Source organism: Chiloscyllium plagiosum, chromosome 6 (genome assembly GCF_004010195.1).
Source record: "Chiloscyllium plagiosum isolate BGI_BamShark_2017 chromosome 6, ASM401019v2, whole genome shotgun sequence".
NCBI lineage: Eukaryota > Metazoa > Chordata > Chondrichthyes > Orectolobiformes > Hemiscylliidae > Chiloscyllium > Chiloscyllium plagiosum.
This window is the reverse complement of record NC_057715.1, coordinates 16,358,448-16,371,403: the sequence shown is the minus strand read 5'-3', so window position 1 is coordinate 16,371,403 and position 12,956 is coordinate 16,358,448. Positions and strand designations below refer to the sequence as shown.

Genomic DNA, 12,956 nt, shown 5'->3' with positions numbered 1-12,956 from the left:
CATCACTCCGAAAGCCAGTGTGCTTCCAATTAAACCTGTTGGACTATAACCTGGTGTTGTGTGATTTTTATCTCTCATCATGTTTTTGAGAGTCATCTCCTACTCCCTGGACCTTATTCTGACCAAGCCGTTCAGTACCCAGCATCTCCTCTTGTGTTTCATGTTAACTGATATACTTTAGATTAGATTAGATTCCCTACAGTGTGGAAATAAGCCCTTCAGCCCAACAAGTCCACACCGACTCTCCGATGAGTAACCCACCCAGACCCATTTCCCTCTGACTAATGCACCTAATAGTATGGGCAATTTAGCATGGCCAATTCAACTGATCTGCACATCTTTGGACTGAGGGAGTAAACCGGAGCACCCGGAGGAAACCCACGCAGACACGGGGAGAATTAATGGTTCTCTTGTTAGACTCTTGAGAATCTGTGTCGAGTGTGTTGCTGGGAAAGCACAGCAGGTCAGGCAGCATCCAAGGAGCAGGAGAATCGACGCTTCAGGCATAAGTCCTTCATTAGGAATGAGGCTTGTGGGCCAGAGGCTGAGAGATAAATGAGAAGGGGGTGGGGTTGAGGGCAAGGTAGCTGAGAAAGCGATAGGTGGATGAAGGTGAGGGAGAAGGTGATAGGTCAGAGGGGGGGAGTGATGGACAGGCCAGGAGGGCAATGTCAAGTTGGAGGCTGGGACTGGGGTAATGTCAGGGAAGGGAAATGAGATGTTGAAATCCACATTTATCCCACATGATTGCAGAGTTCCAAGGCGGAATATGAGGCGTTCGTCTTCCAGGCATCGGGTGGTAACGGTTTGGCAGTGGAGGAGGCCCAGGACCTGCATGTCCTTGACGGAGTAGGCGGGGGATTTGAAGTGTTCAGTCACGGGGCGGTAGGGTTGGTGGGTGCAGGTGTCCCAGAGTTGTTGTTCCTTGAAATGATCCGCAAGAAGGCGTCATGTCTCCCTGATGTAGAGGAGACCACATTAGGTACAACGGATGCAGTAGATGACATTGGTAGAGGTACAGGTAAATTCTTGACAGATGTGGAAGGATCCCTTGGGGCCTTGGTCAGAGGTGAGAGGAGTGGTGTGGGCTCAGTTTTTGCACTTCCTCCGGTGGCAGGGGAAGGTGCCAGGAGTGGGGCATGGGCTGGTGGCGGGGGGAGGGGGTGGGCGTGGACCTGAAGAGATTCTGCAGTCATCAACCCCTCCTTAAAGGATACATGTTTGACCACTCTGCCCTTCCAAATTACTGCTGTAGCTGTAACCTTTCTGTCCTCTCCAAAGTTCTTGTGATTTACCTTCCACCTCTCTGTTCATCTTCACTGCAATTCAATGTTTGAATCCCTCCAATTAAGTTTCTGCTCCTACAACAATACAGTTACAATCCTTCTCAAAGTCAAAAATGACACCCTATATGACTGTTAAATTATCTCAGCTTTTCATCCTCAGTCTGGCTGCAGCCTTTAACACTGTTGACTACATCATTCTCTTCCATTATTTTCCAGCTGGCTGGGACTACACTCACCTGAGTCAGAGAATCAAAAACTCCATATAGTGTGAAAGCAGGACATTCGGTTCATTATAGCCACACCAACCCTCCAAAGAGCATCCTACCCAGACACACCCACCTACCTTATCCCTGCATTTCTCATGGCTAATTCACCTAACCTGCTCATCGCTGGACACTATGGGCAATTTAGCACGGCCAATTCACCTGACCTGCATGTCTTTGGATTGTGGGAGGAAACTGGATTACCTGGAGGAAACCCACGCAGACACAGGGAGAATGTGCAAACTCCACACACACAGTCACCTGAGGCTGGAATCAAACGCAGGTCCTTGGCACTGTAGGCAGCAGTGCTAACCACTGAGCTACTGTGTTTCCGAATCCATATTTGTATCTATCTAATTGTAGCCAGAGAATCCCCTGCAATAGTTTCGCTGCTAACTCCTGCACTGTTACTTCTGAAATCCCCAAAGGATTTATGTTTGGCCCTCTTCCAAGTCTTATTTACATGCTGATCATCAGAAATACCTTCAGAATCAGCAAAATCCTTTAGCTCTATGTCTCCACCAGTTTCCTTGACTTCTCCACATCTGTGATTTGCAATATTGCTTGTCCAACATCCAGTACGAGAAAAACGCGAAACATTTCTCCCATGAAATATGTCAAAGACTGAAGCTGCTGCATTTGGTTCCTGTCACAAATTCTGTTTTCTAAGCTTTGTTTCCATCCCAGGCACCTGTCTGAGGCTGAACCAGACCATTCACAACCATGTTTTTGTGACTGAAGCCAAGATGAGATTCTGATCACATATCCACTCAATTACCAATACTCCCTATTTTCAGCTCTGACATCAACACACTCTGTCTCTGCCTCAGCTCATTTGCCACTGAAATCCTCATCCATGTCTCCGTGTCCTGTCAGCCCAGTTCTTTCAATGCTTTACAAACTCCTCCTACATTCCACATGAACCTGTGTTCATCAGAATTCTGCTGCACATATCTTAAAGGGCATCAAGTTTAATTAACCCGGTATCCTTTGTTGCTGACCAGCATTGGCCCCCAAGGTTCAATAAGCTTCAAATTTAATACCAACATCCTTGTTTTCAAATCTTTTATGGTCTCACCCCACCCTTTCTCTCTTGCCACTTGGAGGTCTACAAAGCTTTAAGATCTCTGGTTCTCTAACCTTTTGTAAATACTAAACTCTGGAATTGCCTTCCTAAACTTCTTTGCGCCTCTCAGAATCATTGACTTGTCCATATGCAGAGGCTGTTCAGCCTATCATGTCTATACTAGCTCTCCAGCAATCATTGACTTAATCCAGTTCGTCTACCTTTTAGCCTAACACCTATTCAAATAATTATCTAATGCCCTCATGAATACCTCAATTTGACTGTCTTCACCACACTTCCAGGCAATGCATTTCAGCCCTAAACCACTCATTGTGTGAATTTTCTTCTTACACACCACTTTTGCTGTTTTGCAAATTGTTTTAAATCTATGCCTTCTTGTTATCGATCCTTATACAAAGGAAAACAATTTCTCTCTTAACACTCTATCCAAACCTGTCATGATTTTGAAAACTTCTGTCAGATCTCTGCTTAGCTGCCTTCTCTCCAAGGAGAGAACAGTCCCAACCTCTCCATGTTATCTTATCTATTCTCCAACATCTTCAGTACCAATGCTATTTCCTGATTTTATTATCAAACCTAAATGTTGAGGGCATTTGGCACATTTTATCTTAATTAATTCCAAAGTTTACTTGTAATATACCGATGAAATTACTGTAAAAAAAGAAAATGCTGATACAAATTAACAGGTCAGGCAGCAGCTGTGGAAACACAAGAAAGCAAGAGTTCTCCATGGTATGAATGACACGGTGGCTCAGTGGTTAGCACTGCTGCTTCACAGTGCCAGGGACCTGGGTTCGATTCCAGCCTCAGGTGACTATCTGTGTGGAGTTTGCACATTCTCCCTATGTCTGCGTGGGTTTACTCTGGGTGCTCCGGTTTCCTCCCACAATCCAAAGATGTGCAGATTAGGTGGATTGGCCATGCTGAATTGCCCATAGTGTCCAGTGATGTGCAGGTTAGGCGGATTAATTATGGGAAATACAGGGTTACAGGGATAAGATAGGTGTCTGGGTGGGATGCTCTTCAAAGGGTCAGTACAGACTTGAGGGCTGAATGGCCTCTTTCCACACTTGGCTTAGGAGAGGACACTACTTTTGGACAGCCTTTCTTTTCACTGTTTTTGGAGGATTTTACAAAGACACCTTGCTTGCTGTAGATTATCTAAGTCGCTGATGTATATGGCAGCATGAAGATCACTGCTGACTGATAAACCTTGGGAGCTGGTTGGAAGAGGCCGTTAGTTTCCTAGATGTTTAATAAAAGATCTTCATAGAATCCCTACAGCATGGAAATAGGCCACTCGACCCATCTCTTCCACATGACCCTCCGAAGATCATCCCACCCAGACCATCCCTTACATTATCGCTGCATTTCCATGGCTAATCCACCTAGCCTCCACACAATGGGCAATTTAGAATGGTCAATCCACTTAACCTGGACATCTTTGGATTGTGGGAGGAAACCGGAGCACCTAGAGGAAACCTGACTTTGAAAACTTACGTCAGATTGGGGAGAATGGGCAGACTTCACACAGACAGTCACCCGAGGGTAGAGTTGAACCCAGGTTCCTGGTGCTGTGAGGCAGCAGTGCTAACCACTGAGCAACCATGTTTTCACATGTGTTGTGCAGACAGAGGGAATAATGACCTGGAGCTCAGTTTCTTTACGAGTGTACACAGGCATTATCTGTATTGTAAATCTCTATGGTTTAGATGAGAATAGTTTTGATTTTGGATTGAAGGCATCATAGTTTGGGCCAGTTTCCCCTCTGTTGTGAAGTTTATCTCCACACCAGTGAGTAGTTTGCTGCAGGTGAACCGGAGTATTGCATCAAGGGAAATGGAAAAGAGAATGAAGAACAACTCAAGAGGATGATGAGAACGTGGAACTCCCAACCACATGGATTGGTTGATGCAAATGGCAAAGGTTACATTAAGAGGAAGCTGGATAAGCAACAAGGGAGACAAGAATGAAAAGACATGCTTACAGGGTTAGATGACCAAGGTTGGGCTAGTTGTGCTGAATAATGTTTCTGCCCTTCAAAATGCTGTATAATTTTATACATGATTAGATGTATCCCCGTGTCTGCGTGGGTTTCCTCCGGGTGCTCCGGTTTCCTCCCACAGTCCAAAGATGTGCAGGGTTAGGTGAATTGGCCATACTAAATTGCCCGTAGTGTTAGGTAAGGGGTACATGTAGGGGTATGGGTGGGTTTCGCTTCGGCGGGTCGGTGTGGACTTGTTGGGCCGAAGGGCCTGTTTCCACACTGTAATGTAATCTAATCTAAAATCTAAAATGGCAGAGGTTTCCATTTTGTATTGTGGTTCTGTTACTTGTGATTCCAGAACTGAAATATTTTTACAAGCAATGTTAACGTGAAACCCAAGGTGTTGCTATTTTAATTTCCTAAACTTGACTAAAATACCTGACCTGCTGCGCTTTTCCAGCAACACATTTTCAACTCTGATCTCCAGCATCTGCAGTCCTCACTTTCTCCTAAAATTACAGAGATCTGTTATTCCTAACTATACCCATACCAATTAAAAACAAAAGTTAATCCACAACAACTTTATTGCAAATGATAATATCTGCAAGTTTAGAAACATTGCCACTTCTTTTTATGTGATGGTCCACTGATTTCTTTTTTGGATTTCTCAGTGTACCATTTGTGGTTTTTAATTATTCTTTATAGATTTCTAATACTTTCTACCTCCCTATTTAAAAGTTTGAAAAAAAATTCCCAATGTTCTATCACAGAAATTACATGTTATCATTTCGCTTAATGTCCTTCCTCGTTCATTACGTTCTGTGATGCTGTTGAGTTAAAGTTAAGAATGGGATCTTCATTTCCAATAAGTTTCTGCAAGCCTTTTAAAAAGGTTATAAAACAAACTAAGACTGAAAGCCCAAGGAACTTTATGTATTATGGAGTATCGGAGCAATGTGTTCACGGTGAAGATTATCACTTGCACTCAAATAAGCCTGAAAAATTAAAGCCTTGTTTTTTTTGATATGGTGTGGAAATGTTAAGTTAGTGTGAACAACTGTAATGCCTGGGATTCCATTTTATTGGTTGATCCATATGGGGATTTATGACTGAGACTATATCAACACATCAGATCACCAGCCTGAGAGAACAAGTGGTGTAGTGCAACTGTGGTCATAAACTCCCAAATGGCTAATTACATAGCAAACCTAAAACAATTTAAAGCAATTTTTATTTTCAAACCAATGAAACATTTAATATCATACTTTTTTAAAGATGAAAACTATTTTAAATCATTAAAGTGGCATTTTATTTCAGATTTTTATTGCAAATCTCAGCTTAAGTGGGTGTTTAAGTGGCAATTTAATAATTATTTTTGTAAAAAAGGCAGGCTACGTTGAGTAGGTGTCAGATAAATAAGCTACCTGGTTGTAAAGTTATATGTCATTCTAATAGGTGTGGACGAAAGCATTAGACCAAAATGCGAGTATTAAAGGAATTTGTCTCACTAGGAGAGTGACCCCTGTCTCTGCATGACATAGTTTTCTTGATGATTTATGTGTGAGAACAGGAATTTGAGATGATACTTGCCCTGCTTTTAAGTAATGTTCAGCTGTACTGTGAAGCAAGGACATTGGAATTTGAAATAAGGGAAAATCACAACTTTAATTTATTCTGGGCGACAAGTGAAGTTCGGACATTATTTTGAAGGATCTAATCTGAATAACCATCATATAATGTCAAACAAATTTTTGAAGCAGTTAAGTCATAATTTTGGTTGAGTTGTTTTGAATGTGGAAATCTCTGATTCAGTATGTAGATATTTGATAGTGTGAAAGAGCGAGTTCTGAAAGGAAATCTTTGTTTTGAATATTCAGGATGAGGGAGCATGTTGAGAAATAATAGTTCTGGATTTTGGGAATGTCGCACAGCCAAATAAAACCTTTTTGCTGAAATATTAAACATGCAAAATACAACTGGTGGTGCAAGAGGGAGGAAATGCTGCAGTGTAAGTCGAGAGTTTGTTATCCATGGAGGGACGAACATTCAAAGTGCAGAATGATCATGATATAAATCTTCATTGTTTTGGTTGGAACAGATTCATGCTATTTTAAATTCCTTTAATCCTGACCTTCCTTTGCTTCTCATTATACCTGAGGTTTTCATATAGTTTTTATGTTTAAATACTTCTCTTAGCTTCCAACAATAACATTCATAAATAGTTTTTTTTTGATAGCAGGAATTACTTGTAACACTTCAAGAATTTATTCGTTTACCTGTCTGGGGACTACAGAGCATAAAGATCAATTATTATCAAAATCTTAAATTTCATTCAAATTACTGCCACTTTATCCCATGTGTTTTAAGTGGGCCATCTGTCCAAACATCTCTCCATTTTTTCCGATCATTTCCTCGACTTATTCATGAACCGTGGGAGGGCTGCTTTGTAGTCTCTATGTAGCCGGTCTTGTCCACCTCCACTGAATACTTTTATATGCTTGCATAACATATCTTTCACGCTCTTGCAAATTCTCTGAAATCATTTCAGATGAATGGTTAACTTCTCCAGTCTGTGTTCATATGCAAAAGCTGACCTCAGCTCCCATAAAACTAGCCACATTATTCTTGATCATTTTTGTGACTCCCTGCAGTGGAAGTTATGACTAAGATTTTCTTAATGATCCTTTCACTGCACAGCTAAGCTACTTAAGATCAGAATTTACTTTCAGTGTAAGTCTTTTTTTTAATTCAAAGCCTATATTTGATCAACAACATTGTAAGATTGGCAGGTGTTGGAAAGTTGTGCATCAATTAATGTGTTCATTTTTTCGAGACTTAAAACAACTGTTTAAATTCCTTTTTTCTTAAAAGGGGATAAAACCTTGAGGGATAAGAGGCATTTAAATAAAGGATCAGTAAAGTACACATTAATTGATTTTTAGTAAGATCTTGTAGGGCTTCTTAAAGCACTGCTTTATCTATAGGCATATAACTGTAATTGATGGTTGGTTTCATTATGTATCAGAAAATAAATTATTTGTCATATTTTGTAAGTTCCCTTTGGCCTGAACTGAGATGTTGAGCTGTGGAAATTATATTTGCTGTTAAATTGAGTTGCAAGTCATATTATTAAAATAGCTGCAGCTATAATAGCAATGATATTATTGTTACAATGATTTTTACAGCACAGAATAGACCATTTGGCCCAGCAGTTCAGTGCCAGTGTTTATACTCCACATGAATCCCTTCCTACTATACTACTTCTCAATATATCAATGTATCCTCCTATTGCCATATTTTCTATGTTGTGTTTTGGATGATATGTTACAATGAGTCCATATCAACCTCATTAGGCGGACATAAAGTTTCCCATGGTACTTTGAGGAAATGACAGGGAGTTATGGCTGGTGTCTTCACCAAAGTTTACCCATCAGCTGACAACAACATCTGGTTGTTGTCTCATCATTGTTTCTGGTACCTTACTGTGCAAAATTGGCAACTACATTTCTTACGTTGCAAAAGACTACACTTAAAAAGTAAGACAGTTGTTTGGCTAGGAAAGGATTTGAGACACCTAGCAGTTTTGAAATGTAATATATAAATGCATTTACCTTTAGTTTCCTCTCTTTCTCCATCATTCTTTTATATTGTCTTTATTGCTCTCACTTTCTTTTAAAAGCTTCTCATTCGCGTTTTTCACTCTTTCTCTAACTTATTGTCATGCTTTAATGAAAATTATAATCATTTGTAGAAAACTGATAGCCCTGTGGAATAGGTCTGTGCTTTACATGAGCTCAAAAAAATTGTTGCAGATAATGGGAGATACAAAGGGTAAGCTGTCTGGGCCAAAATAGTGAGATGTTTAGCTTTAGGCCTCATTGCCCTTGAGCCAATAACAGCAAAGTTTGGAAAGCCTATAAACAGCAAAGATGGGAGAAAATGCAAGAAGAAAATGTCTGTACAGTACAATGCTAGCAGCTGTCCTTAGATAAGAGAAAAAAATTGTATTTGTATAGCACCTTTCACAATCTTAGGACATCCCAGTTTGTATTCCAACCAATAAAATAGTCATGGTGTGGTGTAGGAAATGTGACAACCAACAAACTCCAGCAAACAGTAATGTGCTAATGACTTGATGATTTGTTTAATGTTGGTGGGACTCAGTTTGGGAGTCTTTCCTTGGCATCATGCTCCTGCTGTTTCTACAAATGGATAAATTCATGGATGACATGCGTTCCGTAGAAACAGTTTCTGCATTGTGACTTCTTACTGTTTTTTTAACCCTTGGGCTGTGATGGAGCTGGAATTTTTAAAATAATCTAATAATGGAGCAGGGATCTGAGCTGAGTGCTTTGTCTCTTATTTTTGTTTGCAAATGGGCAAACACCTACATCATTCATAGGTAAAGAATATCCCTTGTTGAACCCTTGCCCAATATGGCAGTCAGTTGAATTGCAGTCAAGACAATTGCAGTTGTGCCCACTGGTTTGGTCTGTGCAGTGGCTGAAAATGAGTCAATTTCTTGGTACTGGTGTATTATCTCTATTCTTACCTCAGCTCAAGTGCTGCTGAGGTCTTATCCATATCCTTACTACCTCTAGACTCCATCATTCCTGTGCCCTCCAGTCTGACCTCTTATCCATTCATACTGAACTCAAGTTCTTGCAAAGGTCAGCTAATAGTTCCCTAACTTGCACCAAATCACTTTCACCCAACACCCCTCTGTGCTTACTGACTTATATGTACCAACTTGTGATCTGGAATGCCTCAGCTTAAAGTTCTGATCTCCTGGTGAAATCCTGATCTGGTCTCATTGCTCCCTAGTTCTGTAATCATCTTCGGCCTGGCAACTTTCTGTGATCGCTACGATGCTTCAGTTCTGGTCTTCATTATATTTCTGACTACTTGTGGTCCATTATTGAGAGGGCATATCTATGCCTGCCAAGGCCTTCAGCGCAAAGATTTTGCCCCAAAACCTACCTACTGACCTCTTCTTAAAATGCTCGTTACAACCTCTCTTTGATCAAGCTTTTTGGTCAATTGTCCTTGTGTCTTTGGCTCCATGTCAATTTTTGTCTCTGACAACATTCCTCTGAAGTGCCTTGGGTGACTTTTATTACGTTAAAGGTGGTATATAAATACAAGATGCTATTGTCCACAGTACCTCAAAACAGTTAACGGTTGATACAAAGTAAAAAGGGTGAATCTACTTTAATGTGTGTTTTGGTCACATTGATAAAATCTGAACAAATAATTTCCTTGTTTGAAGACATTATTTCATTAAAATAATGTCTTTGAACTTGACATTGGATGAGTGTTCCACATATTACAAATGAAATGTTTGGGGCCCAGAGTTTCTCTTGTTTAAAATTTCAACAAAAAGTGATCACTGCACCATGGGGTGGTACTTTAACAAGCAGAGTTTACATTTGAGAAGTTCATGCATGGGTAGGCCATGTTAGTGTATGAAAAGAAACATGAGGTTGCTACACCAATTTTGTTTGTTTTAATTAGGTGTAACTGTAATCTTGTGATTTATGATTACAATGTTAAATATTTTCTGTTATAATTCTAACTCTTTTATTTAATGCACACTTCCTGAGCAGTGTAATAATACAGCTATTGCCACTTTTGAAAATATCCAAGCCTTTCCAAATATGCTTTTAAATAAAAAGGAGCGACTGATCATATGTATGAATTAATATGGCACTTTCTTAAATTGACAGTTTGTGATTTGAGTCTTTGTGAAATCTAAAACTATGATTTTATGTAATGCTGTATATGAATAAATTTTAATTGTACAGGGTACCATGTATTGCTGTTAAATTGACTTCCCAATGGGACCTTCTCCTCTGTTCATCTGAAGCTAAGGCAGTAGGTTGATGCAAAAAATAATTAAGCTATTAAAATATAAACTGGTGGTTGTTAGCCAAATCAAACTCTTTAAAGACTATTTGAGCTCTTATTAGCTTAATTTGTACATTAACATGGTGCAAGAAGCACAGAACCAAGGTTTAAAAATCATTCTAGCCTATAATTGAAAATTATATTTTTGTGAACAACCTTTGTTTTGCAAGGATGTCAAGTGACAGAGCACTAAGAGTGAAGTTGAAATACAAATCAATGATAGTCTAATTCATTGGCAGAGCAGGCCTGAGAAATTGAAGGGCCTCCCCTAGTTCCCATTTTCAGAACTAACTGTGTAGAACGCTGAAGGAAGATAGTAGATGTCGCATGCGCTTGCTGGTGATCCTCAAATAATCCAAAATCAAGAGTGATTAATGATTCTACAGTGTACAAGGAGAGCATTAGTTTCTGCCTGACAGGCTTGTAATATGTTATTCACTTACAGTAAAGTTTTTTTTTTAACCATCAGAAATTGCTTAATATTCTATTTGTTATACGGATCATTATTGCTTGCGAGTGACAGCGATCGCATTACTATTCCAATACCTGATGTGCATGGTTTTGCGTTTCCTAACATAATTTTGGTAAGGATCCTACCCAGAGTGGCTGAGGCCTTGGAACTCCCTATCACATGGAATGGTTGGGGCAAATAGATGCATTTTTGATGAAAGCTATTTGAGTACATATAGTAGAAGGGGTCACTTTCTCACACAGAGGGTGGTGCGTGTGTGGAATGAGCTGCCAGACGAAGTGGTAGAGGCAGGTACAATTACAACAGTTAAAAGACATTTGGGCAGGTACATGAAGAGGAAAGATTTAGAAGGATATGGGCCATAAGCAGACAAATGGGACTAGTTCAGTTTGGGATGCCTGGTTGGCATGGACAAATTGGACTTAAGGGTCTATTTTGTGCCATATAACTCTATAAATGGAATACAAGTGAGGTATGAAAAGGCTTGTGTAGAGTATAAACACCAGCATGGACCAGTTGCTGGTGTAGGCTGTTTGTGTAAATTTAGTGTAAGACTTTGTTTACTTTTCATGGATTTCCAATAGCAGAAAAAGTGCTTCCTATAAAATACAGCTGTTTAATACTAGAGTGTAACTATGAAATGAATGGTCAAAATAATTCTTCAATCACTCTGTTCTCTGAATTAATTGAGAATTGCAATTTTGTTTTTTTCGTGTGATGCCAAGATGCTTTTCGTCTTCAGAGAGTTGAGTGAAAATGAAATTAATCGTTGAGATTTGTCTCTTCGGCTCATATGTTGAATTTGATTTGAATGTGGAAGACTTCACCAAAATTATAATGGAGATAATTGCAAGGTTCAAACATGGAAACATAATGATAAGAATTTTACAAGCATGGTTTCTGGCAAGATCACTTTATTAACTTATGATTTATTTTTTAAACAGAAGTCTTGTTCTCGTGGGGAGAGCATGATTTTTTGTGAGCAAGCTCCTTTCAAGTTTGCAGGTCTGATGATGAAAGTGCGATTTCTTTCAATTTGTGCAGACAATGTTTCAAAACATTCAGTAGATGATTGTTAATAAAATAAGACTCAAATTCAAGTGACACTTTAATAATTTAGTGCCTTTAATATATCCCTGTGATCCGAGTTTATTGACCACATCTATTTCATCTTTGAGAAATAAAATGTTCTTCATACTTTGGTCTGCAGGATTCCTGCTGCTACACAAGAACAGAAGAGCTGGGAACTGTCAGTACAGCTGGATGATGGGGTGCATTCTGTTACTGTCTCACGATCAGGGTCATCCTACAGTGTAAGCTTGAAACAATATCTCTTGCCTTTTAAACCTTTTGTTTGCTGTCAACTTTCTTTAAGTCTTCGGTAAATTAGGAACACAAATTATTGACCAAATTAAGCTATATGCATTATTTTTAGAGTCTGTTGACAAGCTGACCAATTCCCAATTTATATAGAGAAAGCCAGTTCTGGGGTTTTGCATACTGTCAGCATAAGCTAAATCCAAGACTCTGTTGCTGTGATGTGGGCAAAAAAGCCACTTCATGCTCTACATATTATGAACATAACTTCCCACCTTCAAAGCTTATTTGGCAGCATTAGTTTAGTGGAATATGTAATGCTTATTGTTTAAATATTGTTAAAATGCAGAAGTGGTTATTTTAGTGGCAGGATTTACGTCACTGTGGTCTCATGTTTAAGATTGTCATTGCTTGGTTGATTGACTAGACATAAGTTGAGAAAGCTAATGTTAGGGACCTCTTTTAAGATGAGACTGGCTCACATGGATTTAATTAGTAGGTCATGTTGCCAACACGTCCATGTGCTGCTACAGATTTCTCATTTCAATCACCCATAACTAGAAATACCTCACTTCAAATAGGCTTCTTCAAAGGAGGTTTTAGGGTTCAGGATTTTACTGGTGGTTTGATGTCAGAT

The 12,956-nt window shown here is 39.5% G+C and overlaps 1 protein-coding gene across 2 annotated transcripts in view; it reads left to right on the top strand.

Moving 5' to 3' along the window:
* pcca (propionyl-CoA carboxylase subunit alpha) overlaps positions 1 to 12,956 on the top strand; it is a 374,463-nt gene that overhangs the window by 228,675 nt on the left and 132,832 nt on the right. For both annotated transcript variants that reach the window (XM_043691289.1, XM_043691290.1), the window contains exon 19: positions 12,213 to 12,315. In XM_043691289.1, coding sequence (XP_043547224.1) covers positions 12,213 to 12,315 — 103 coding nt within the window. The remainder of the gene's footprint in view (positions 1 to 12,212; positions 12,316 to 12,956) is intronic.